This window comes from Podarcis tiliguerta (genome assembly GCF_965153285.1).
Source record: "Podarcis tiliguerta genome assembly, chromosome: 12".
Taxonomy (NCBI): Eukaryota; Metazoa; Chordata; class Lepidosauria; order Squamata; family Lacertidae; genus Podarcis; species Podarcis tiliguerta.
Window position 1 is genome coordinate 58,263,092 of NC_139545.1, and position 27,697 is coordinate 58,290,788.

At 44.9% G+C, this 27,697-nt stretch overlaps 4 protein-coding genes across 6 annotated transcripts in view; all 4 read left to right on the plus strand.

The window, feature by feature from the left end:
* The window catches only part of LOC310660977 (uncharacterized protein), a 776,342-nt gene that overhangs the window by 290,632 nt on the left and 458,013 nt on the right, over positions 1 to 27,697 (plus strand). The window lies entirely within an intron of this gene.
* Positions 1,627 to 26,185, plus strand: LOC310661048 (GTPase IMAP family member 9-like). Its single transcript, XM_083406799.1, has 4 exons — positions 1,627 to 1,762; positions 18,810 to 18,994; positions 23,516 to 23,580; positions 24,833 to 26,185. Exons 3-4 carry the CDS (start codon positions 23,571 to 23,573, stop codon positions 25,480 to 25,482), a joined length of 660 nt encoding a protein of 219 aa, XP_083262925.1. The 5' UTR covers positions 1,627 to 1,762; positions 18,810 to 18,994; positions 23,516 to 23,570; the 3' UTR covers positions 25,483 to 26,185.
* Positions 1,792 to 27,697, plus strand: part of LOC310660834 (uncharacterized protein) — a 69,375-nt gene continuing 43,469 nt past the window's right edge. For both annotated transcript variants that reach the window (XM_083406154.1, XM_083406155.1), the window contains exon 1: positions 1,792 to 1,938. The gene's annotated coding sequence lies outside the window, so the exon portion shown is untranslated. The remainder of the gene's footprint in view (positions 1,939 to 27,697) is intronic.
* On the plus strand, positions 1,904 to 6,702 carry LOC310661045 (GTPase IMAP family member 9-like). The gene is made up of 3 exons (XM_083406792.1): positions 1,904 to 1,979; positions 4,727 to 4,791; positions 5,822 to 6,702. The coding sequence occupies exons 2-3, from the start codon at positions 4,752 to 4,754 to the stop codon at positions 6,469 to 6,471; spliced, it is 690 nt and encodes a 229-aa protein (XP_083262918.1). The 5' UTR covers positions 1,904 to 1,979; positions 4,727 to 4,751; the 3' UTR covers positions 6,472 to 6,702.

A 27,697-nucleotide genomic window follows, 5' to 3' on the forward strand; every position in this document is an offset into this window, starting at 1 on the left:
TTGGGAAATCATTTCACAAATGGGGAGCCACTGCAGAAAAGACCCTGTCCTCATGTTGCCACCCTCTGGACCCCTTGTGGAGGAGGCACACGAAGAAGGATCTCTCACGTACAGGTGGGGTTGACCACAGATCCTTTCCCAGGACACAGTGGCGAATTTGAGTCTGCACAACCAGCACAAACGCCCAGAAAAAGGTGGGGGAGAAGCTTCTGCAGGTAGCAGTTGGGCAGCAGGACCCGGTTGAGGTTTTTCAAGTCAGTGCAAGTTCTCCACTCCTCTGTGTTTGTTTGCTTTGCAAACTGCATGGGTGTCCCCACAAGCAGTGGAAGGGGGGATGAGCCCTTCTGGAGATTTCTGTCCAGGAGCAACCAGCCCACGTTCCAAGAGTGGAGAGAGCTTGCTCTTTGGGATCTGCAGCCTGGGAATTAGCTCTATTGCACAGTACGTTTCCGAGCACAATTCAAAGTGTTGGTGTTGACCTTTAAAGCCCTAAGCGGTCTCAGCTCAGTAGACCTGAAGGAGTGTCTCCATCCCCATTGTTCTGCCTGGCCACTGAGGTCCAGTGCCGAGGGCCTTCTGGCAGTTCCCTCCCTGCAAGAAGCAAAGCTACAGGGAACCAGGCAGAGGGCCTTCTCGGTGGTGGCGCCCTCCCTGTGGAATGTCCTCCCATCAGATGTCAAAGAGATAAACAACTACCTGACATTCAGAAGACATCTGAAGGCAGCCCTGTTCAGTATTATTATTATTATTATTATTATTATTATTATTAGTGATGCAGGAGTGAGGAGTTTATCTGCCTCCTTTTTACAGTACACACAGAATGCTAGAATCCTAGAATGGTACAGTCAGAAGGGACACCCCAAAGGTCATCTAGCCCAGCCCTTCAATGCAAGAATCTCATCTAGAGCATCCATCACAGGTGACCATCCAACCTCTGCTTATAAATCTCCAAGGCAGGAAAGTCCACCACCTCCTGAGGGAGACCATTCCACTGCCAAACTGCTTTTACTGTCTGAAATCTTTTCCTGAGGTTTAGCCAGAATCTCCTTTCTTGTAACATGATGCCATTGGTTCGAGTCCTGCCCTCTGGAGAAGGAGAATACAAGCTTGGTGCATCTTCCATGGGACAGCCCTTCCGATATGTGAAGATGGCTCTCCTATCTCCTCTCAGTCTCCTCTTTTCCAGGCTAAACATCCCCAACCTCATCAACTGTTCCTCCCAAGGCTTCGTCTCCAGACCTTTGATCACCTCAGTCGCCCTCCTCTGCCCACCTTCCAGCTTGTCAACATCCTTCTTAAACTATGGCGCCCAGGACTGGACACAGTATTCCAGCTGTGGTCTGGCATCTGGAACGGAATGGCATCCCGGTAGCAACTGGCTTTCTTCTGTTGAGACGGTCAATCAGTTCCTTCCTTAGCAGACCGCAAGCTTCACATGAGCCCACAGTGTGATGCAGCAGCAAAAAAGGCTAATGCTATTCCAGGCTGCCTCCACTGGTCTAGTGTCCCGATCAAGGGCAGTAATGTGTCTATGGCACATGGTCTGACTCTGTATAAGGCTGCCTCCTATGCCTCTGAATACGCCAAGCGTGGGGAAAGCCATTGAGCTTACGTCTTGCTTGTGAGTTTCCTGTCATGGCATCTGGTTTGCAGAGCCATCAGGCTGCTGGACAATGATTGACCCCTTTTGCCTGACCCATCAGCTGGCCTCTTTTGACGCTATTGTGTTTTCCTTTTATGGATGTGTAATTGGATGAATCAAGTGAGAAGAAAAGACTTTCACTTTCATATGTCCAACATTCGGCTATTAATGTGCACTCAAAAGCTGCGTCGTATTCAGACCTCTCAGAGGAATGAAGAGAGCCAGAGGCTGCCAGAATTTGCAGAGGGAAACAGCAACTTTCTCCAGGCTGAGAAAACTGCCCAGCAGAAGTCAAGGTAGTGGAAACACCCCTCTCTTCTGGTGGAATTAAGCAGAGGTGGGGATCCCTCCTGCAGGAGGAAATGGAGGGTGGGGGATTGGGGGGTGGGAAAATATTTTGCAAATGCCACAATGCGCCTTCTGCACTTGGTTTTGTAGGGGCAGTTGGTGGTTGGAGGCAAAGTCCGCCCTCCTGGGTGATGCTCTAAAAGGGAGGGGGAAAGGGGGGGCACAGTACATGCCAAGGATTCACCCCTTTCTGTTTTTATATATTTTTTTATTAAATTTTCTGTTTTACAATTTAAAATACTCATTTTACATCCTTAAAATATCAGTGACTTCCCTTCTTCTCTTCCCATGGTTCATTTTACATATCATAAATCCCTGCATATTTTACAAAAACTATACCAATCAGTATTCCATTATTGCATCCATCAAAGCTTATTTACACTGCTGAATTTATCTGAATTCTGCCGGTGTTTTCAGCTGTGCACAATTATTTTCCATATATTCAATAAACATTTTCCAATCTTCTTTAAACACATTTTCTTCTTGTTCTCTTATTCTATAGCTTGAGTCTGCAAGCTGTGCATATTCAGTCAACTTCAGTTGCCGTTCTTCTTTGGTTGGGACCTCGCTCGTTTTCCATTTTGGGCTAACAAAACACGGGCCGCAGTAGTGGCACACATAAATAACCTTTCCTGACACCTGGGAATTTCCGTCTGAATTATCCCCAACAGAAAGAACTCGTCTTTTGTTTCCCAGTCTAATATCAGATTATACATTTTAAACAAAAGTTTCCCTTTGTTTTGTAGATGTTCTTTTTTGAATTGTCAGCTTTGGTCCGAAAAACCATTCTTCCTATCTACTTTAAACATTTCATGTGACAGATGGTATTGCAACCAATCCGTAATATGGCTCCTTACATTTTCCACTGATTTCAGTTTAGGTTCTGCCCCTGTAAAATACAGCAATTCCCTGTAAGTCTCCCACTGTCTATCCATATTGGCTCTCTTAATTGTAATAGCCTTGATAGGAGATAGCTATAAAGGTGTTTTCCTTTCCAGCAGATTTTTATATTTCTCCCAAACTCTATACAGATTCTTCCTAAGGATATGCTCCATAAAACTTTTATAAATTTTCGCCTTCCCATACCAAAGACATGCAGGCCAGCCAAATCGTAAGTCATAAGTCCAGGATGTAAAAAAAGGATTCACCCCTTTTTGGAGGCGTGTGAAGGAGGAGAGGTCAGGTGGTAAAAGCTTCCACAAAAGCCCTACCTCCAAAAAGGCACAGCCAGCGGTTAGGTCCTTTCTCCTTCTTCCTGCCAGATGCAATGTTGCCCCCCCCCCCCCAAGATTCCCAGACCATTAAGAAACCTACAAGGAAGGAGATTGCACCACCTTCTGAGGGAGTCTGTTCCACCAAGCAGTTCTTGCCTTCAGAAAGTTCCTCCTAAGGCTTAGTCAGAATCTCCTTTTTTGTAAATCAAATCCACTGGTTCGGGTCCTGCCCTCTGGAGCAATAGAAAACAAGCTTGCTCCCTCTTCGGTGTGACATTAAAGTACAGGTGTGGGGGTTCTGGCTGCAAACCTGTAAGGCTGTAAGTCCTCTGGCTCTGATTTGTGGGCACCTCCTCCTCCTCCTCTGTTCATTGTCCTGCTGTTGTAAAATAGCACAATTAAGAAATGCTGAAAATCAGCCTGCCAAGTTTACTGACCCCACAGTAAAAGTGACTAGATTGGGTTGACTGATTTGATCTTCTTGTGAAACTGACTAGAATGTAGCAGGGTCATTCTCAGGTGAAATCATTTGGTTTAGAGTTTGATTTGTAACCCTGTTTACGCAGAACTGAGCTTATCTGCCTTTATTCCCTTATAGAGTCCTTTGTAGGTTCTCCATCGGTCGGAGAAAATGACAGAGGCCAACCAGAGAATATTGAAAAGCAAAGCAGCTCGTAAGCCTGATCTTTATTGAACTGTTGCAACAGGGCACTCCCCTCACACGCAGGAGGATGGAGGAGGACCCCAAACAAAGGTGTGCCAGCCCTTACATAGACATTTTAAATTGCCTGCCCTGTAACCCAAGACCACCTCCCACAAACACCATGCCTACATCACAGAAAAGGCGGTCTACAACAGAAATTTGAATGTTGTTTTTCCTGTCTGCCAGGTTATCTGATAATGCCTTATCTGATTGCCTTTTCTGGTAGTCTGGCCATTCCTTTGAGATGGTAATCACTTAATTCCTGAGACAACGGGAAGGTTCCTTCACCCCCTCCCTCCTTGTAGAGAAACACTTGGTCAGTCTGGGAGTCAAAATGGTTTCAGGACTGTGCTGCTCCAGACATGTGGTTTATATTTTTATGTACGTTTGCTTGATACATTTATGAACATTTAATATATATATATATATATATATATATATATATATATATATATATGACCTTGAATTTTTTTATTACACTGCAAACGTTCTTGCCTTGTACAACAAGTAGGAATGGAAGGACCTCTAAGTTTTGGTTCTTCCAGTTTCTATGGTTCCCTTTTGGACTTAGACCCCTCACAAGGAGTTCATTTTCCCCCACTGGAGCCAAGGTAGAGGGCCAGCAACTTTTATCTCACTGAATGTTGCTTCCTTAGCTACCAGTCTTAGGTATCAGAGAGGACCGATTTACGTATTTCCCAAACTTTGTTTTTGGCTAAGGACTCCAGTAGCAGGAAAGTCCCTGGAGAGAAACTGAGTTTCCAACACTGAGAGTCCCCCAGGAGTTCTGCAAATGACTTTTTGGTGTTTTTAATGCAGGATTTCTGGACCACTGTGAACCTTGATGGCAGCTTGTCTTTCTGCAACAGGCAGCATGGCCAAAGGTGAGTCTTTTCCTGATACTGACCATCCTGAGGTAGCAAAACAAATGCTGCATGGTTTGCTTATGGCTTCAAGGTGGCCACAAACAAGTCTTCTCCTTGGATCATGCTGAGGGTAGAAACTGTGGTCAGGGTGCCCACTGGAATGAAACACCACAACACATTTTCTGTGCACCCTCAACTGGCAAGAGAAATAGGGGTAGGAAATTTCCCTTGTATGGTGGAACCTCTGTTTTCGAACGTAATCCATTCCAGAAGACCATTTGAGTCTTGAAATGTTTGAAAACTGAAAATTCAATACAGAAGCCTCAACACAATAGGGAAACTCAAAATGGAAGCTGCGCAGCATGTTCAACTTCCGAAAAGTGTTTGAAAACCGAAGCATTTATTTCTGGGTTTACGGCGTCCGAGTTCCGAAATGTTTGTCAACAGAGACATTCCAAAACAGCACTGCAAAGTTGGAAGGGACCTCAAGGGTCATCTAATAATAATAATACTTTAATATTAATTTATTACTTATACTCCGCCCATTTGGCTCGGGGCCCCTAGCCACTCTGGGTGGCTTCCAAGAGAACATTAAAAACACGACGAGTTTGTAATTTTTGTTGTAATTTTGCACTGAAAATAAATAAATTATTAAAAATAAATAAATGATAAAACATCAAACTTTAAAAACTTCCCTAAAGAGGGCTGCCTTCAGGTGTCTTCTAAAAGTCAGGTAGTTGTTTATTAATCTAGTCTGATCCCCTGCAATGCAGGAATCGCACCTGCTGCACCTGTGGCACATGGCTAGCCAACCTCTGCTCAAAAACCTCCACGGAAGGAAAGTCCACCTTCCAGGGACGTCCATTTCACTGTTGAGCAGCTCTTGGCATCAGAAAGTTCTTCTTGACATTTAGTCGGAATTGCCTTTCTTGTAAAACAAATTAGGTAACTAATAAGTAGCACACCTATGAAACATTTGTAAGACTTTTTTTTGTGTGTGTTAGTCTCAGGAACTTTGCTGACATGGTATTTTTTATCTCTTATTTAGCCAGAACAGACAAAGAATTGAGAATTCTGCTCATTGGCAAAACTGGATCTGGGAAGAGCGCAACAGGAAACACCATCCTGGGGGCTGAGAAATTTATAAGCGCATATGCACTTGCTTCAACAACTCAGAAATGCAAATTTGAAAAAGCCCGTGTAGATGGCAGAACAATTGTTGTTGTTGACACACCTGGGTTCTTTGATACAAAAATTAAGAAACGCTTCACGCAAAATGAGCTTAAGGAGTGCATTGACATGGTCTCTCCTGGACCTCACGCCATCCTCATCGTGATAAAAGCGGGCAAGATCACAAAGGGGGACCAGGAAATATTTTGGGAAGTGAAACGCCTCTTCAAGAATGAAGGAAAGAACTATCTGATTCTTTTATTCACCTATAAAGATGAGTTAGATAAGAATCATTTAACTATAAATGACTTCATAGCAGGCGCTGAGGGGCACCTGAAGGATCTGATTGAGATGTCCGAAGGACGATTGATTGCTTTTAACAATGTGGCTGATGAAGAAGAAAAGCAGAGTCAGGTGAAGGAGCTCATTGAGATGATTGATGGCTTGGTGGCACTCAATGGCAGAACACCACTGTACACCGAAGAACAATTCAGAAAGGACAGCTCAAAATGCTGTAACATTTTGTAATATCGGCAGTGAGGAGTCGGGAATCAAGGATGGAGATATGTTTGCCCACCACCACTTTCTTTTCTTACTAATAATTTTTATTAGATTTCAATTACTATCCAATAATAGCCTCATTATAACAATACCAATTTATAATACAATTATTAATACCAATCGTTCAAATACTGGGTCATACAATTTAGATAGTGCCCCCCCCCCCCGCATGCTAGAATTGATGGCTTGATTATTCAGAAAGGACATGTCTTGGTGGAGTTGGTTTACGTCTTGCTGGAGATAAGACTTAAGTTATTGTAAGTTTAAGTTAAGTCTGCTGCAAGTGGAATTCTTATGGACAGTGCCAATCCTGAATGTATTGGATTTGTGACCATTTCGCTCATTTGCCTTCAGTAGCAAAAAGCTCTGCTGGATGAAATATTCACTGTCTCTGGTCTGTTTGGGGGAGGGGAATCCTCCAACATGTTTAAGTTTTTACTCTCCTAACTATACACTGGAGTTCTGCTGTGGAGCAATACTGAGTAGAATTCCATGACAATAACTTCTGTTTGTGTTGATACATTAAATGATTTATAAAGCTACAAGTGAGGAACTCAAACTATATCCTTGTTCTTGCTGTGTGTGGCAATTATTCTGTCCCTGGTGTTTCTTCCTGTCCTCATAAGATGTTATGTCTTTCTTTCCCTGGTTGTTGCTGTTATCCATCATATCAGATTGTTGTTTCTGAAATTTCTCCATCGCTCCATCCCATGCTTCGTTGTTTTGCAACTTTTAACAACAGCTGAAAAATCACTCTGTCCCAATAAATGACCTGTTTTCACCATTGTGCATTTATTTGGAATGCAAATGTTTCATTTCTCCTGTTCTGTTTAATTTTCCCATAAATCTTTTCATTAGGCTTTTCAGTATTGATACACTGAAGCAAAAGCAAAACCAAATGGTGGAAATAGTCAAATAAAAATGACCTTAAAAATACTACCCCAGCCACTTCACTTGTGGTTCCTGGGCTTAATAGATTATTCAGTTTAAAGAAGTAATATTAATCTTATTTATTTTTCTTTTTAAAAATTCTGACAACATAATACAATGTCTTGCAAACACTGAGCAAACATCCCACTCTAGCCCAGAAGGCAGAGTTTAGGAAATGAATAAAAAATAACTCCCAAATAACACAGCTGAGTTCCTACCACAGACAACCGTTTGCACAGAAGGCAAGACACAATTTATGCTAACCCTGGCTGTTTTTTAAAGTCAAGGAAGTCTTGCTTTCATTTTTAGCTGTGCAAATAATAAAGTTGTACAGATCGGTTGCAAAAGAGTCTTTATGCTTCAAACCTCCTGCCAATTTTATTTTGTTAGCCCCTCCCCCCACAAGTGTGATTTGTCATACTTCATTGTACCACAAAGGCTCACACCTTTCCTTGAGTTTGTATACATACTTAAGGCATACTCCACAAGTGTCCTGGGAAAACTGGGACATCCTGTTTTTCTCTGGTGAGGGAACAGCGGCCATTTCGGTTGTTGTGATCTCACACAATTTCACAGCACAATTCCCCTTCCCCAATAAAGTGCTTTTTTGGGGGGCTGCGATCTTGCCTTAAAATGCACATTTTTGGGTGCCGTGCACATCCGGGTCGGAGGAGCCCTGTGTACATGCACACAAACTATTTCCAGTGCTCCTCCAACCTGGAAATGCGCCGGAAATAGCCTGTGTGCACGCATATGGGCACGCACTCCCCAGCCCTCCGGCCGGCCGTGCGATCAGTGCTGGAGACACCGGCCCAAGGCCCAGTAAGTTAGCTGACCCCTGATTTAACGCCCATCTCCAGAAAACAACTCTTTTTTTATTTGCATATTTGAAAACAGGAACAGAAAGCATATTTAACCCCCTGCCCCTGTCCCACTTACAACTTCGGACCAAATACTTTCCACCTTTCAAAGGAAGCTGGATCAAATTTGTCCTGGCATCCCTCATTCCACCTCCTTGTTCCTCAGACCCTTTAATCGCCCACCTGTCTGGTATTTGTAAGGGCAGCCCCATGGGAAATCCTATTGAACTCAGTGGGACTTACTTCTGAGTAAACATGGTTCGGCTTGCAGTATGAAGCTGCCTAGTCTTCACCCAGTTACATGGGAGTAAGCACGATTGAATACCGTGGGATTTACTTATGAGTAGAGAATCTGACTCATGACACCCTAAACAAGGTTTGAAGCCAACAGAGTAAGAGGTAAAATGGAGAGAAGCATACTCACAAAAATAACTCTTGCTAAGTCTGACCTTTAAGACATTGAACCGAAATGACTGAGAATTGTAAGTAAGCAACGAACTTTACTTTTCTTTCTTCTTCGCTCTCCACTCCCCTGCTTCCTACAATACTCTCTAAGGTGTATTAGGATACTTCCAATTATTGTGGATATTGCTTCTAATCTCCACTATGGGCCATGGCAAGCGGCCAAGGGACCTGGATGAGGCAATGCCTCCCCCGAGGCCCAAACAGTCCAAGATTGATACTTTTTTTCTTAACTGTAATAGAAATAATGAGGAAGTTAGCTACATGGTTGAAACTCACAATCGTTTTAATCCTTTAATTGACCTCGCAGCCGATATAGAAGTGGAGGGGGTGAACTCGAAGACAACGAATAATGCCAACGATAATGACAAAGAGGTGAGAGCCACCTCGAAGGGGGAGCCCGAGTTGGCCCTCGGCGATGGCATGGGACTCGATCATTTCCAATTAATAACCAGGACCCTGCGCTGCATCTTTAAGAGCATAAATGGGATCTCCATGCAGGTGGATAATCTCCACCAAAAGCTTGAGGCCCATTTGCTAGAGCTCCAGCTCAACCACACTCTGCCTCCGAGGGATTTAAAGGGACAGAGGTATACCTCCCTTATTAGACATGAAAGTGGTACTGGTGGTCACCTCCTAAAAACTCAATTGGACTCTCAATCTCTGATTTTACAACCAAACAAAATATGTCTAACTATACACAGCAGGGACCCCAGGTCCCCAAGGTGGAATAATTCGAGAGATGTCAAAGATCATCTGAGGCAACTCCTTCAGATTTGGCCTCCGCTAATAGACCTCAGTACAGTGAAACTTTTAAACTACCACCATCGGCTCCAAAAAGTATTGCTCTCCTTCCAGTCTCCAAAAATTCCCTCCATACTGGTTAGGCGTAAAGCGTTTCTGGCCACCTGGGGCATCTTCCCAACAAGAGTCTTTAATGACACCAGGATTAAACCTCTCTTCCGCAGCACCGTACAAAAAGGTAGCTGCCCGCCAGACAGGCGCGACTCAGTCTTGAAACTCAAGTTGTCCACCCGGGAACCTCACCCTCCCTCTCAGCCCAAGCTTCCTGGTTTATCTACTCCAGCAACAAAGAAGCATGACCAAAGCGGGCCTAGCCATCTGGATATCTCAGAGGAGAGGGACCTTATTTCATCCTATGGCGAGTTGCCATTAGTAGAACAGCAGGAAGTTATAAACAGGCTTGATACACTCAAGCAGCATCTTACACATGTACTTCAAGAGAAAATCTCCTCTAATCCTGGACATAGCAACCTATTAAATCAAAGGAAACCAGTTATGAAGGGGCTAACACCCCAGAAACCCCTGCCAAATACTGGGACTCCAATAACGGATGATTTGGCAGTCTGCCTGGCGGAAGCTACTCATACACCGTCGCAACGCAGACCCCCTTCACCTCTACTAATAGATCTGCAATCAACTACCTCGTCCTCCGCTTTAAAGAGTAACGCGCCAAACACACCTCATCCTGGTAATCTGTCAATGTCCTATTCTTCTATGCCTGACCTGGAGTCTTCATTCAGTGCGGTCCAGTCAAATGACTCTATATCCTCGTCCTTTGCCAGTCAACCTCTTTTGGTAGAACCTCATTTATCCGCAACCTTTTCAAGCCAATATATAAACGTTAAGGAACCCACTGTGCAAAGAGACAACTTAGGTTTTACTGAAGACCCTGCTGGTCACATCAATCAACTCACCACCCCTTCGATACCTTCGGTAGTACCTCGCCTGGAGCTGTCTCAGACCCCTGGCAATGTCCTTCCCACCAGCAACCAGAGCAATTGACTAGCACATAGTCCCTCCTCAAATTGCTTTAATGTGCTATCCTGGAATGTGGCAGGATGGACGTCCAAACAGGATGACGGGGATATGAAAGAGTTTTTAGCGAAATTCCAGATTATGGGTATACAAGAGACCTGGTGCTTAGAATCTTCACCCCCCCCATCCCTACCGGGCTATGACGCCTTTGTGATTCCTGCGACCAAAACACACTTGTATGGGCGCCCTAGTGGAGGCCTGGTAACATTTGTTTCGCAGGAGCTTCAGCTTAATATCTCTCCTATCTTTTGGTTAGAGAGTAATTACATTCAAACTTTGCACATCACTAACAGCTCGCTTGGGGAATTCATATGTGTAAACTTGTACAATCCATCTACCTACTCCTCCTCTCACTCAAATCAGCTTTGGGAGGATTTAAGATTTATTCTAGATAAATCTGGGGCTGAATTTCCAAAGTCAGAGATCCTTATAATGGGGGACTTCAATGCCAGAATCGGAGCAGATATAAGCTTATTCACCGATAAGTCGCAATTATTCATAGAAGAGGAGTGGTTCCCTACGTGGAATTCACAGGACAAGACCATTAATAGGGCTGGCATCATACTGCTGGAGTTCACTATAAACTGCGGGCTGCACAGCTTGCACGGCACACCCAAAGACTGGTCCGGGGGATACTATACCTTTCTAGGATTTAGAGGGGCAAGTGTTATAGATTACATCTGGTCCTCCTCAGCATTTAATGATGAGGCATACTGTTTCAATGTGTTCAACAGAACCGAAAGTGACCACCTTCCAATTGCCATCTCCTTTCACCACACACAGCTGGGGCCTCCCAGCTCACCACACCCCCAGGATTCATCGACCCTGGCCCCCGGACGCAAGAAGTGGGACATCTACCTGGAGCAAGACATAAAAGTCCTCCTAAATTCCCCTGAGATCCTAGCCCTGAAAGCTCAGCTGTTAACAACGAATGTGAATCATTTCTCAATTTTCCAGCAAATTCTAGTCTACTTGCTCCCTTCGCTTACGAAACCTTCCCGTGCGATTCTATCCTGGAAGAATCAAACCTGGTTCGACCAAGAATGCAAACAGTGCAGAAGTAGGCTTAGATTTCTCCAGTCAGACATGAAAGCAGACAGCACTCAGAGCAAAATCAGGGAGTTAGCCCAATTTCGTTCATACTATAAGAAGCTGCTCCAACATAAGAAATTGCTCTTTGCGAAAGAACGCTGGTCGGCTCTGTCAGTGGCCATTAAAACCCGTGACGACAAGAAATTTTGGAATTTAATTAATGCAGGTCTAAGACCCCCCTCATTCATTGTTAATAACATCACAGCAGCCAGCTGGCACTCTCACTTTGCTCAGCTGTATTCCACCTCAGATTCTGACGTAAATGTAGTCACCACCCTCCCAGCATCTGCCTTGCCCACCTGGGAGCCAGTCTCCCCAGAGAGATGTACTCAACTAATTAGCATGCTATCAGGGGATAAATCCCCGGGGGAGGATATGATACCACCTGAGGTATTCTTATCGAACCAGTCGTGGTGGGCCCCTATCTTAGCATCTCTCTTTACCACCATTAATGCTACTCTTAAGATTCCACCTAACTGGAAACAGAGCATAGTTATCCCAATACATAAAAAGGGGGACCCACAAGATCCGCGCAACTACCGACCTATCAGCCTGTTGGACATATCATACAAGGTTTACTCTAGATTCTTGCTAGAGAAATTAATTGAGTGGGCAGAAGAAACAAAGCTATTCCATCCGGAACAGGCTGGCTTCCGCAAAGGTCACAGCACATCTGGCCAATGTCTTGTTCTACTTACCCTGATTGATAAATACCTAAACAGGTTCAACTGCAAACTACACGCGGCTTTTGTGGACCTGACCTCCGCCTTTGACTCCATTCCCAGAGATAGGCTATGGCAGAAGCTTAGTCATACCAGCATAGATAAGAGACTCCTCCTCCTTCTTATGGAAATTCATAATGACATATCGGCCAGAGTAAAATTCGGCCCTCTGGGAGCTCTTTCTGATTCTTTCCCTCTGAATAAAGGGGTCAAACAGGGCTGCCTCTTGGCCCCTTTTCTATTCAATTTCTATATCAATGACATCGTCACAACTACGAAGGCCCTAAATCAATCTGCCCCCTCCTTACAACAGCTCAAGATCCCCATATTACTCTATGCGGACGACATGGTGATACTCTCATTAACCAAGCTGGGCTTAAACAACATGCTCAGAGGGCTCATGACATATTGTGATACCAACTCCCTTAAAATTAATTTCGCCAAAACCAAAATTCTTACTTTTGGCATGAAAACTCGGAAGTCACTCTGGAATTTTGAGGGCCATTCTATTGAACATTGTTCAGCATTCAAGTATTTGGGTATCATTTTTCAGCATGGGCTTAGCTGGTCAGCTCACCTAAATACAACCATCCTGGCTGCCCGCAGAACCATCAAAGCCTTGGAGAAATTCTACTATGCAAAAGGCGGCCAGCTGGTTCCACCAATCAGAAAAGCATTTATCAGCAAAGTCCTCCCGATGTTATTGTATGGGGTTGAAATCTGGGGGTGGAATTTAAAAACACTACAACGGCTGGAGATTCTACAAAACTCTTTTGCACGGAAGATACTGGGTCTCCCCAAGGGCTCGGTTGCAGCACAGTTAAGAACAGAACTGGGCCTCCCCTCCATTGTTGCGAGAGCCCACATTAGAATTATTAGCTTTTATTGTAAATTAATCAATGCCCCAGGTCCCCTACTAGCCAGGCAAGCCTTTTTAACGTGTTCTCAAAGCAATAAATGGTCCAAGGCCATGGTGACTATTACTGCACGCTACTCTCTCCCAAATCTTGACTCGCTGTCCTCTTGGGACAAACATAAAATCCGGGCCTGGATTCTTACAAGAGACGAGGCCATGGACCGGGCACAGTCCACCTCAGCTCGCCTCTCCATGTGGCTCCCTAAAGTGAAAGTGGTAAGATCACTTGCCAACTACTTGATAGACCTGACGGAGCCCAACTTGAGAAGAGCGTTTACTATGGCCCGCTTCCATTCTATACCCACGGCCTTCCTGCAGGGGATTTATTCTAAGACCCCTATTACCCAGCGTCTATGTCCATGCACAATGAATGAAGTAGAGGACTTCATACATTTCTTTTTCTACTGCCCTATTTATGAGCCAATAAGATCTAAGCTCCTCCTTTTGATCCCGTCCACCATTACATCTAAGGAAGACTGTTTGAAATCGCTTCTTGTGGACGCAAATCCCCAAATCTCACGTGGGGTGGCAATATTCATAGTGCAGGCTCTGAAACTCAGGGCTACTCTGACAGGGTAGCGTGCCCTAGACCTGGACCTGTTTTAATCTTTTTATTACTTTTAACTCAATATGCTGAGTCTGTTCTGGGGCCATTTTGTGCTTTATATATACCCGCATACTAGTTTTTGGGCGCTGGCTATTATATCTTTGCATTATTGTCTTCGGGTAACTTAAATGTCACTACGCCAGCCAAAACACCTGAATTTTGCTGGGTTGCTTGTCTCTAGTTTGTCTTTTTTCTTTTTTGTATTGTCTTATTTTGCTATGGCAGTTTGCTAATGCAATAAAGGTTTTGACTTTGACTACTTATGAGTAGACAGAGCAATTGATCTGTCAGAGCAATTGATGCTTTTGAATTCTGGTGCTGGAAGAGACTCTTGAGAGTCCCATGGACTGCAAGAAGATCAAACCTCTCCATTCTGAAGGAAATCAGCCCTGAGTGCTCACTGGAAGGACAGATCCTGAAGCTGAGGCTCCAAGACTTTGGCCACCTCATGAGAAGAGAAGACTCACTGGAAAAGACCCTGATGTTGGGAAAGATGGAGGGCACAAGGAGAAGGGGATGACAGAGGACGAGATGGTGGGACAGGGTTCTCGAAGCTACCAGCATGAGTTTGACCAAACTGCGGGAGGCAGTGGAAGACAGGAGGGCCTGGCGTGCTCTGGTCCACGGAGTCACGAAGAGGCGGACATGACTAAACGACTAAACAACAACAACAGACAGCTCAAGGCTCCATTTTCAATTAAGGAATAAACACCCCCAGTGTTTCCTGAGAAATGGCTGGCCGCTGAAGCATTGCAATTACAGAATGGAAAGGGGATTGGTGACCTTTTCCTTCAAAATTATAGGAGGGGCTTTGTGCGCCACCATCACCATTTCCTCTGTTTGGTGCAGGAATTTTATTTTCAGGATAAGCAGGAGTCCATTTTTGCCCCCCCACACACCACTTTTAATTGTTCTCCCATACTTCCGAGGGGAGGAACCGGGGCATTCCAGGATCAAATCGGAAACTGGGATGGCTTATGCAATTCCTGGGCTGTCCCTGGAAAACAGGGGCTCTTTGAGAACATGCATTCTCCCACCTCCTGGTCGGACTATCCCTGGTTGAGATTTCAGAAGGCTCTCCCTGCTCAGGAGGCCAAGGAAGGCAGAGAAGGCTGCAGCGAAACTATGGGAGTAAACAGCAAAAGCAAAAGCAAAGTGTGCTGTGGACCATTTCTGAGAATTTGCACCGTTACAAATAGCACCCTGCCTAGTGTGGGAAACCCCGATAGGCAGGAGGAGCATTCTGTTTTTCATGCCAGTCGTTTCTATCTTCTGCTCCACCTTGAATGCAAAACAACATAGCAGTTTATCTCCTCTTTGCACAACAGAGCAGCAGAGATCTCACGTTTCATCCCACATGCTATGTTTTGTTTATGCCGCACGAAAACCTTATTTCACATGCACATATCTGGAGTGTGTTACAGGAATTTATGTTGTTACGGAAATTACGCAGGGGGGGGGCACATCTTTAAAGTTATTAAATGCTACAAATATTATGCCTGAATGTATCCTTTCGACTTGACAGCTAAGGGAAGATACCTAGCTGTATAAATCATATAATATCCACCCCTTTGCCAATTTCCTTCATTCCAATGGACTCTTTTCCCTCCCACCTCCCACCCTAATCCCTCAGACACATACACTCCTCCTTTCACAGGAAATGCCCAGAGCTTATTGTTAGCAAAGGAAAGCTAAATGCCATCACTGACTTGCCCCAGGATCTAGATATGCAAGGGAAGTTCTATTGTGGGCACACAAGCTAAACCCTGTCTGTGGTGCCCACCCCCTTTGCCCCAAATGATGAGACAAGAGATCAGAGTATGGGGTTCAAATTGGCCACAACTTTATTGAGCCTCAGAAGTGGGAAACTTGGCACAGGCCTTGGCAGGTAGCCCTCTCAGTCCGCCTGGCTGAGGAAGGGCTGAATCATTTGCTCCAAATTCTTCAGGTCGGGCATTGTTTTCTTTATCGGAGAAGACTGAGGCAAAGAAGGCATTGAGGAGTTCAGCCCTTTCTGTGTCCCCTGTTTGCATTTCACCATCTTCTCCTCTGAGTGACCCCACTGTTTCTTTGTTCTTCCTTTTGCTACGAACATACCCATAAAAGCCCTTTTTGTTGCTTTTAACCTCTCTAGCAAGCCTGAGTTCATTCTGTGCTTTAGCTTTTCTGACTTTGTGTCTACATGTGCTGGCTATTTGTTTGAATTCCTCTTTGGTGGTTTCCCCCCTTTTCCATTTTTTGTACACATCCTTTTTTAATCTTAACTCAGTTAAAAGTTCTTTAGATAGCCACCCTGGCTTCTTTAGGCACCTTCCATGTTTCCGTCTCATTGGTATTGCCTGACGTTGTGCTTTTACTATCTCCCTCTTAACAAACTCCCAGCCATCATGAACTCCCTTTCCTTTTAGTATTACTGTCCATGGGATCTCACCCAGCACTTCCCTAAGTTTTATGAAGTTGGCTTTCTTAAAGTCAAGAAATTGAGTCCTAGTATGCTTGGCTGCTCCTTTCCGCTGTATAGTAAACTTCAGAAGAGCATGATCACTCGCGCCTAATGATCCTTCCACTTCTACCCCACTAACCAGGTCATCAACATTGGTTAGGACCAGATCTAAAATGGCTGTTCCTCTTGTTGCTTCTCCCACTTTCTGGACAATGAAGTTGTCTGCAAGGCCAGTGAGGAATCTGTTTGACCTTATGCTCTTGGCTGAGTTTGACATCCAACAAATATCCGGGTAATTGAAGTCCCCCATTACTACTATCTCCCTTCCTTTTGCATGCTTGGCCATCTGTTCCAGGAAGGCATCATCTATGTCCTCCGTTTGGCTTGGGGATCTATAGTAAACTCCCACAATGAGGTCTCTGTTATTCTTCTCTCCCTTAATGTTGACCCAAATGCTCTCACTTTGGCTTTGAGGTTCTAAATCTTGGACCTTTCACAGGTATACACATCCCTGACATATAACGCCACTCCTGCTCCTTTCTTGTCTGGTCTGTTTCTCTGAAATAGATTGTATCCCTCCATTATTACATTCCAATCGTGGGACTTATCCCACCAGGTTTCAGTGATGCCTATTATGTCATATTTAGTTTGCTGTACCAAGAGCTCATGCTCATCTTGTTTATTTCCCATGCTTTGAGCATTAGTGTACAGACATTGAAGTCCATTAATCATTCTCCCGTGTCTCTTATTTAAGGATTTTTTTCCTCCCACCACTAGGTCTGCATGCTGTTTGCTCCATTTGGTCTATGACATTTGGATGATCATCTTCATCAATTGATAGACTCCTACCTTCAGGAGCACTGTCTCCCTCCCCCACATTAGTCAGTTTAAAGCCCTCCTGATGAGGTTTCTGAGATTTTTGGCAAAAACATTCCTCCCAACCGTTGTGAGGTGCAGCCCATCGCTTGCCAGAAGTCCATCTTCAAGAAACTGCAGTCCGTGATCTAAGAATCCAAACTGTTCCCGTTTACACCATTTGCGAAGCCAGCTGTTCACTTCCACTATTTTCCCCTCTCTCCCTGGGCCACGTCGTTCAACTGGGAGGACAGATGAGATGACAATTTGTGCATTTAATTGCTTCAATTTCCTGCCCAGAGCCTCGTAGTCTCTTTTGATCTTCTGGAGGCTATTGCTTGCAGTGTCATTGGTTCCCACATGAACCAAGAGGAAGGGGTATTTGTCAGTGGGTTTTATGATTCCTTGCAGTCGTTCAGTTACATCTTGGATCTTAGCCCCGGGGAGACAGCACACTTCCCGAGACATCTTGTCAGGCCCACAGATCACTGCTTCTGTTCCCCTCAGTAGGGAATCCCCTATCACCACTACACGCCTCCTTTTAGGCTTGGTCGGGGTTCTTCCGTGAGCTGTCCGTTCCAAGGTCGCCTGCACATTCCCTGAAGACTGACTTTGCTGCTCGTCTTCATATACCTGATCGACTGTAATGAGGGAGAGATCCTCAAATGGAGTCTGTTCTTCGTCTTCCATGCTAGGGGAGAGGACTTCAAAGTGACTGTGTATTTCTAAACAATCAGAGCGAACCCTGGGCCTCCTACTTCTTTGAGTCACGTTTCTCCATATATCTGGCACCTGTGTTGGTGAACTAGCTTCCTTCTCAGGGGAGTCCCCGGTCTCCTCCTTGGTGGAGACAGTGTTCTCTGTTGCTTCCAAGAAGAGCTCCAGCTCTCTAATTCTTTGGAGCGTAGCTACACGTTCCTCCAGTTGCTGGACTTTGTCTTCTAAGAGGGCAATCAACATGCAATTGCTGCAGGTAAAGCTGCCTGCAACCTTTGGCAAGATGGCAAACATTTCGTAGGAACCGCAGGCGACTGCAGCTGTTCCCTCACCCTCCATCTTGAAAACGTGTCGTTGGGGTGGCTACAGTGGTCCTCCATCTTAAAAAGCGTGAAGACAGGACAAATTACCCCCCCCCCAAAAAACTAGGTCTCCCCCAACAAACGTTTGAGACTAGCTCCCTTAAATCTAAAAGATGGATCAAACTGCAGGGAGAGCAGCTAATCAGCCACAAAGAAACACACACACGAGAAAACCCTTTTGCTCCTCCTTCAGCTGCTGCCCTGCAAGCTCTGATAAGCTCCTCCCACAGCTAATCACCTGACTCCTCTGTCCTTTGCACAGGAAGAGCAGCTAATCAGCCACAAACACACACACAAGAAAACCCACAAACACACACACAAGAAAACCCCTAGCTGCTGAGAATCACAAGTGTGGATGAGGCCATTGTGCTTACGTCTTGCTTGTGAGCTCCCTGTCGGGGCACCTGGTTTCCAGGTCTGTCTTTTGCCTGATCCACCAGCCGGGCTCTTTTGATGCTCTTTTGGTCCCCTTTTACAGATGGGTAACTGGATAAATCAAGTGAGAAGAAAAGACTTTCACTTTCCATATGTCCAACATTCGGCTATTAATGCGCACTCAAAACCTGCGTCAGACTCAGAACTCTGAGAGGAACGGGGAGAGTCAGAGGCTGCCAGAAGTTGCAGAGAGAAACAGCCAGACCAGCAACTTTCTCCAGGCTGAGAAAACTGCCCAGCAGAAGTCAAGGTAGTGGAAACACCCCTCTCTTCTGGTGGAATTAAGCAGAGGGGGGGATCCCTCCTGCAGGAGGAAATGGAGGGTGGGGGATTGGAGGAAATATTTTGCAAATGTCACAATGCGCCTTCTGCACTTGGTTTTTAAGGGGCGGTTGGTGGTTGGAGGCAAAGTCTGCCCTCCTGGGTGATGCTCTAAAAGGGAGGGGGAAAGGGGGGGCACAATCCATGCCAAGGATTCACCCCTTTCTGTTTTTATATAATTTTTATTAAATTTTCTGTTTTACAATTTAAAATACTCATTTTACATCCTTAAAATATCGATGACTTCCCTTCTTCTCTTCCCATGGTTCATTTTACATATCATAAATCCCTGCATATTTTACAAAAACTATACCAATCAGTATTCCATTATTGCATCCATCAAAGCTTATTTACACTGCTGAATTTATCTGAATGCTGCCAGTGTTTTCAGCTGTACACTATTATTTTCCATATATTCAATAAACCTTTTCCAATCTTCTTTAAACACATTTTCTTCTTGTTCTCTTATTCTATAGCTTGAGTCTACAAGCTGTGCATATTCAGTCAACTTCAGTTGCCGTTCTTATTTGGTTGGGACCTCGCTCGTTTTCCATTTTGGGGCTAACAAAACACAGGCCGCAGTGGTGGCAACACATAAACAACCTTTTCTGACACCTGGGAATTTCAGTCTGAATTATCCCCAACAGAGAGGACTCGTCTTTTGTTTCCCAGTTTGATAACAGATTATACATTTTAAACAAAAGTTTCTCTTTGTTTTGTAGAAGTTCTTTTTTGAATTGTGAGCTTTGGTCCGAAAAACCATTCTTCCTATCTACCGTATTTTTCGCTCTATAACACGCACCCGACCATAACACACACATAGTTTTTAGAGGAGGAAAATCCATAGGCATGCCACCCGTAGGCATTCCCTCCATAACACGCACAGACATTTCCCCTTACTTTCTAGGAGGAAAAAAGTGAGTGTTATGGTGCAAAAAATACGGTACTTTAAACATTTCATGTGACAGATGGTATTGCAACCAATCCGTAATATGGCTCCTTACATTTTCCATTGATTTCAACCTTCCTTGTTTTGCTAGAGTGGACATGCAAGGGAATGCTTGGTCCAGGCAGTCGAAACTTCCTGTTCCTCCTGGCCTGGAGCATCCTTCCTTGCATGTGACTAGTGGGTGGGCGTGACCTTTCCAGACCTGGCAAAAGGCCAAGTCACGCTGCCGCCTTTCTTTTTCCTCCCCTTTTTGTCCTGCCTGCTTCCTGCCTCACCTGGACTCGACTGCTGGCTGCCACAGCAGTTCCCCAGGTCATCTGGGTGAGATCCCATGGACAGTAATGCTAAAAGGAAAGGGAGTTCATGATGGCTGGGAGTTTGTTAAGAGGGAGATAGTAAAAGCACAACTTCAGGCAATACCAATGAGACGGAAACATGGAAGGTGCCTAAAGAAGCCAGGGTGGCTATCTAAAGAACTTTTAACTGAGTTAAGATTAAAAAAGGATGTGTACAAAAAATGGAAAAGGGGGGAAACCACCAAAGAGGAATTCAAACAAATAGCCAGCACGTGTAGACACAAAGTCAGAAAAGCTAAAGCACAGAATGAACTCAGGCTTGCTAGAGAGGTTAAAAGCAACAAAAAAGGCTTCTATGGGTATGTTCGTAGCAAAAGGAAGAACAAAGAAACAGTGGGGTCACTCAGAGGAGAAGATGGTGAAATGCAAACAGGGGACACAGAAAGGGCTGAACTCCTCAATGCCTTCTTTGCCTCAGTCTTCTCCGATAAAGAAAACAATGCCCGACCTGAAGAATTTGGAGGAAATGATTCAGCAGAGAAAACACAGCCCAGAATAACTAAGGAGATAGTACAAGAATACTTGGCTAGTTTAGATGTATTCAAGTCTCCAGGGCCAGATGAACTGCATCCAAGAGTATTAAAAGAACTGGCAGATGTGATCTCAGAACCACTGGCAGTCATCTTTGAGAATTCCTGGAGAACAGGCGAAGTCCCGGCAGACTGGAGGAGGGCAAATGTTGTCCCTATTTTCAAAAAGGGGAAAAGAGAGGACCCAAATAATTACCGCCCAGTCAGTCTAACATCAATACCAGGGAAGATTCTGGAGCAGATCATTAAGCAAACAATCTGTGAGCACCTAGAAAGGAATGCTGTGATCACCAATAGTCAGCATGGATTTCTGAAAAATAAGTCATGTCAGACTAACCTGATCTCATTTTTTGACAGAATTACAAGCCTGGTAGATGAAGGGAACGCAGTGGATGTAGTCTACCTTGATTTCAGCAAGGCATTTGACAAGGTGCCCCATGATATTCTTGTAAAGAAGCTGGTAAAATGCGGTCTTGACTATGCTACCACTCAGTGGATTTGTAACTGGCTGACTGACCGGACCCAAAGGGTGCTCATCAATGGTTCCTCTTCATCCTGGAGAAGAGTGACTAGTGGGGTGCCACAGGGTTCTGTCTTGGGCCCGGTCTTATTCAACATCTTTATCAACGACTTGGATGATGGACTCAAGGGCATCCTGATCAAATTTGCAGATGACACCAAACTGGGAGGGGTGGCTAACACCCCAGAAGACAGGATCACACTTCAAAACGACCTTGACAGATTAGAGAACTGGGCCAAAACAAACAAGATGAATTTTAACAGGGAGAAATGTAAAGTATTGCACTTGGGCAAAAAAAAATGAGAGGCACAAATACAAGATGGGTGACACCTGGCTTGAGAGAAGTACATGTGAAAAGGATCCAGGAGTCTTGGTTGACCACAAACTTGACATGAGCCAACAGTGTGACGCGGCAGCTAAAAAAGCCAATGCAATTCTGGGCTGCATCAATAGGAGTATAGCATCTAGATCAAGGGAAGTAATAGTGCCACTGTATTCTGCTCTGGTCAGACCTCACCTGGAGTACTGTGTCCAGTTCTGGGCACCACAGTTCAAGAAGGACACTGACAAACTGGAACGTGTCCAGAGGAGGGCAACCAAAATGGTCAAAGGCCTGGAAACAATGCCTTATGAGGATCGGCTAAGGGAGCTGGGCATGTTTAGCCTGGAGAAGAGGAGGTTAAGGGGTGATATGATAGCCATGTTCAAATATATAAAAGGATGTCACATAGAGGAGGGAGAAAGGTTGTTTTCTGCTGCTCCAGAGAAGCGGACACGGAGCAATGGATACAAACTACAAGAAAGAAGATTCCACCTAAACATTAGGAAGAACTTCCTGACAGTAAGAGCTGTTCGACAGTGGAATTTGCTGCCAAGGAGTGTGGTGGAGTCTCCTTCTTTGGAGGTCTTTAAGCAGAGGCTTGACAACCATATGTCAGGAGTGCTCTGATGGTGTTTCCTGCTTGGCAGGGGGTTGGACTCGATGACCCTTGTGGTCTCTTCCAACTCTATGATTCTATGATTCTATGATTCTATCTCCCATATGGGGTAAACCTGTTTGCACATGTTTTCAACTTTGAGCCTTGAGCCTGCCTTCAGGGATCACACTGTGCTCCTCAGCCTGATCATGAGTAAAACTACTTTTCGTTACTTATGAATAAGACTGTGGTGTCTTTATTCTTTTAGGAGGGATTCCAAAGGGTCTTACCAGGAATATTAGAACATATCTCAATCTAGACAAGCCAGATTGAATTGCTAGTTGTCTTAAGAAACTCACATGAGTTTGCAACCAGCTTTCTGCTACATAAGAAGGGGAATGTACTCTGCTAAGTGAAGTAACTTGCTAGCACAAGTTAGGAAGGATATTAATAAACAATATATTCTCTCCTGCCTCCCTGAACATTCCCACAAGACCATCTAGTCCAACCCCCACAACGCAGGAATCACATCTAAAGAATCCACGACAGATGGCCACCCAGCCTGTTTAAAAACCTACAAGGAAGGAGATTGCACCACCTTCTGAGGGAGTCTGTTTACCACCAAACAGTTCTTGCCTTCAGAAAGTTCCTCCTAAGGCTTAGTCAGAATCTCCTTTTTTGTAAATCAAATCCACTGGTTTGGGTCCTGCCTCCGGAGAAATAGAAAACAAGCTTGCTCCCTCTTCGGTGTGGCTAGAATGTAGAAGGGTCGTTCTCAGGTGAAGCCATTCAGTTTAGAGTTTGATTTGTAGCCATGTTTACCCAGAACTGAGCTTATCTGCAAACGTTCTTGCCTTGTACAACAAGTGGGAATGGGAGGACCTCTAAGTTTTGGTTCTTCCAGTTTCTATGGTTCCCTTTTGGACTTGGACCCCTCACAAGGAGTTCATTTTTCCCCACTGGAGCCAAGGTAGAGGGCCAGCAACCTTTATCTCATTGAATGTTGCTTCCTTAGCTACCAGTCTTAGGTATCAGAGAGGACCGATTTACGTATTCCCCAAACTTTGTTTTTGGCTAAGGACTCCAGTAGCAGGAAAGTCCCTGGAGAGAAACTGAGTTTCCAACACTGAGAGTCCCCCAGGAGTTCTGCAAATGACTTTTTGGTGTTTTTAATGCAGGATTTCTGGACCGCTGTGAACCTTGATAGCAGCTTGTCTTTCTGCAACAGGCAGCATGGCCAAAGGTGAGTCTTTTCCTGATACTGACCATCCTGAGGTAGCAAAACAAATGCTGCATGGTTTGCTTATGGCTTCAAGGTGGCCACAAACAAGTCTTCTCCTTGGATCATGCTGAGGGTAGAAACTGTGGTCAGGGTGCCCACTGGAATGAAACACCACAACACATTTTCTGTGCACCCTCAACTGGCAAGAGAAATAGGGGTAGGAAATTTCCCTTGTATGGTGGAACCTCTGTTTTCGAACGTAATCCGTTCCAGAAGACCATTTGAGTCTTGAAATGTTTGAAAACTGAAAACTCAATACAGAAGCCTCAACACAATATGGAAACTCAAAATGGAAGCTGCGCGGCATGTTCAACTTCCGAAAAGTGTTTGAAAACCGAAGCATTTCCTTCCGGGTTTACAGCGTCCGAGTTCCGAAATGCTTGTCAGCGGAGACGTTCAAAAACAGAGGTTCCACTGTAGCTTCAATACAATCACAGCACTGCAAAGTTGGAAGGGACCCCAAGGGTCTAATAATAACAACAATAATAATACTTATACCCTGCCCATTTGGCCGGGGCCTCCCAGCCGCCTTCTAAAAGTCAGGTAAAGGTAAAGGTACTCCTGACCATTAGGTCCAGTCGTGGACGACTCTGGAGTTGCATGTATATGTCACTCTATAGGCTGAGGGAGCCAGCGTTTGTCCGCAGACACGCAGACAGCTTCCGGGTCATGTGGCCAGCATGACTAAGCCGCTTCTGGCGAACCAGAGCAGCGCACGGAAACGCCGTTTACCTTCAAGCTGGAGTGGTACCTATTTATCTACTTGCACTTTGACGTGCTTTCGAACTGCTAGGTTGGCAGGAGCAGGGACCGAGTGATGGGAGCTCACCCTGTTGCGGGGATTCGAACCGCCCACTTTCTGATTGGCAAACTCAAGAGGCTCAGTGGTTTAGACCACAGCACCACCGGCGTCCCTAAAAGTCAGGTAGTTGTTTATTAATCTAGTCTGATCCCCTGCAATGCAGGAATCGCAACTACCGCACCCGTGGCACATGGCTAGCCAACCTCTGCTCAAAAACCTCCACGAAAGGAAAGTCTGATGCTCTTGGCACCAGAAAGTTCTTCTTGACGTTTAGCCAGAATCGCCTTTCTTGTAAAACAAATTAGGTAACTAATAAGTAGCACGCCTATGAAACATTTGTAAGACTTTTGTGTGTGTGTGTGTTAGTCTCAGGAACTTTGCTGACATGGTATTTTTTTATCTCTTATTTAGCCAGAACAGACAAAGAATTGAGAATTCTGCTCATCGGCAAAACTGGATCTGGGAAAAGCACAACAGGAAACACCATCCTGGGCGATGAGAAATTTGAAAGCACACCCAATCCTGGTTCAGCAACCACGGAGTGCAAACGAAGAGAAGCCACTGTAGGTGGTAGGATAATTGTTGTTGTTGACACACCTGGGTTCTTTGATACAGAATGTAAGAAACACTTCACACAAGAAGATCTGAAGATTTGCGTTGGTCTGGTTTTTCCTGGGGCTCACGCCATCCTCGTCGTGATAAAAGTGGGGAAGATCACAAAGGAGGACCAGGAAACATTTCAGCTCGTGAAAAAGCTCTTCAAGGATGAAGGAAAGAAGTATCTGATTCTTTTATTCACCTATAAAGATGAGTTAGATAGGAAAGGTTCAACTATAGAGAAGTTCTTAGAAGGTGCTGAGGGGCACCTGAAGGATCTGATTGAGATGTCCAAAGGACGATTGATTGCTTTTAACAATGTGGCTGATGAAGAAGAAAAGCAGAATCAGGTGAAGGAGCTCATTGAGATGATTGATGGCTTGGTGGCACTCAATGGCAGAACACCAATGTACACCGAAGAACAATTCAGAAAGGACAGCTCAAAATGCTGTAACATTTTGTAATATCAGCAGTGAGGAGTCGGGAATCAAGGATGGAGATATGTTTGCCCACGACCGCTTTCTTTTCTTACTAATAATTTTTATTAGTTTTCAATTACTATCCAATAATAGCCTCTTTATAACAATACCAATTTATAATACAATTATTAATACCAATCGTTCAAATACTGGGTCATACAATTTAGAGAGTGGCCCCCCGCATGCTAGAATTGATGGCTTGATTATTTTCTTTATTTCTGCATTCCAAAATCTTATTACTTTCCATTACTTTCCCTTATACAACAACTGCAATATTAATAACCGTCAGTTTGCATTTTCTTAGTGCAGAAAGATCTTTCCTATTCTATTTAATTCAAGAAGGCTCTGGAAGCTTCTGTGTGTGAAAGAAACAAGCAGAAGGTTCCTGATGTTTGGCTTATTCCTTCAGAGAAGCCGAGTACAGCTGCCTTAAACTGGTCCTGTTTTCTTTTCTTTCTATAAAAGTTGAGGCCAGAAGGAGACTGGGTTTCTCTCTCTCTTTCTTTTCCTTCTAGTGTGCTGTTCTGCCCATAGTACGCTTAGTGTGAAGGTTTAGACTTGTTATAGGATATTGTAAGTTGAAGTCTGCAAGTGGATTTCTTATTGACTGTGCCCATCCTGAATGTATTGGATTTGTGACCGTGATGCTCATTTGCCTTCAGTAGCAGTAAAGCTCTGCTGGATGAAATATTCATTGTCTCTGGTCTATTTTGGGGGGAATACTGCAATGTGTTTGAGTTTTATTGGCAAGACCCAGGAACTACAGTGGTACCTCGGGTTAAGTACTTCATTCGTTCCAGAGGTCCATTCTTAACCTGAAACTGTTCTTAACCTGAAGCACCACTTTAGCCAATGGAGTCTGTAACCTGAAGTATCTGTAACCTGAAGCGTCTGTAACCCAAGGTACCACTGTACAGCATGTTTGCCTGCAACAAGGTGAACATTTTTTTCTTCTGAAAGTCTAGCCCAGAGTAAAAAGTTTCAGATCCACTGCAATAGACCTGCTTCTTTCTTCCTGACAGCCCCTGCCCACTCTGGTCCCCTCGTCCCCAAACCTGTGGCAATCTGGGTCCGTCTCCGCCTGACTTGACCAAAGCTCATTGACCACGGGATGCCTGCCTGCAGGGACTTGCCCAGAAAAACAAAGAATCATAGAATGGCAGAGTTGGAAGGGACCCCAAGGGCCATCTAGTCCAACCCCCTGCAATGAAGGACTCTTTCCCCCAAAGTGGGGCTTGAACCCATGTCCCTGAGATCTCTACCAACTGAGCTATCCTAGTAAGCCCTCGCCTTGCTCTGTGCTGGACCCAAACAGGGGAAGCAAGATTCATTTATTTTTAAAATTTTTATTCAAAATTAAAACAAAACATATTATCCAGAAACATATCATCCTTATCACCCCCCCCATTTTTCCTCCTTCCCCCTACCCTCCCACACAACCCCCACCCCACCCCACCCGGCTTCCCTCAGTTCCAGTCTTTGATTTCTCTAAAAATGCTGTTTTCTGCATGTTACACAGTTGTAGAGATCCTCAAACTATTTAGCTGATGGTTATCAATAAAAAGTTTGTGAATGTTTATTCAAAACCAGCCAAGGAGTCCAGTTCGCTCTGTTGCGTCTTCAAATACTTTGTAAAGGGTTCCCATTCATCTTCAAATCACAGTTATCCTTGTCCCGTAGCTTATATTTCAGTTTTGCCAGTTCTGCATAGCGAGAACTGGAAGCAAGATTTATTGGGGTGTTCATACTGCAAGCCTCTCCACCCTATGCTCAGGTTCTGTTTGTGGCTGGAACCACACAATGGCGTAGCTAGCTGCTTGGGTGCCCGGAGCAGAGCACGCTGCGTGGAGCCTTTGCGGAGTCTGCCTCGCGGACGCAAGCCCCACGTTGCCATTTTGGGCAGCGTGGAGCCTGCAGGTGCCCACACCACCACGCTACTCCCAGGAGAGCCGCGTAGCTCAGGGGCGCTGAAGGCCAGGCCGCCCGCCGCGGTGTGCCATTTTGTCACCCCCCCCAGTGATGACACCCGGGGCTGTCTGCACTCACCCACCCCCCTTCCTACGCCACTGGAGCCACATATCCTAAGAGCAGCAGAGTCTCCAATCGCCTCTGAATGCCACTGTTTGGGAATCACAGGTGAGCGTGTGGCTGTGACAGGATGCAGGACTAGGCGGGTCCCTGGCCAGATCCAAATATTGGG

Bases quoted from the DNA above. Each gene is read 5' to 3' on its own strand.
- LOC310661045 (XM_083406792.1), top strand. From the start codon at position 4,752: ATGGCAGCTTGTCTTTCTGCAACAGGCAGCATGGCCAAAG. The intron at 4,792-5,821 runs GTGAGTCTTTTC...TCTCTTATTTAG, and splicing joins AACAGGCAGCATGGCCAAAG to CCAGAACAGACAAAGAATTG.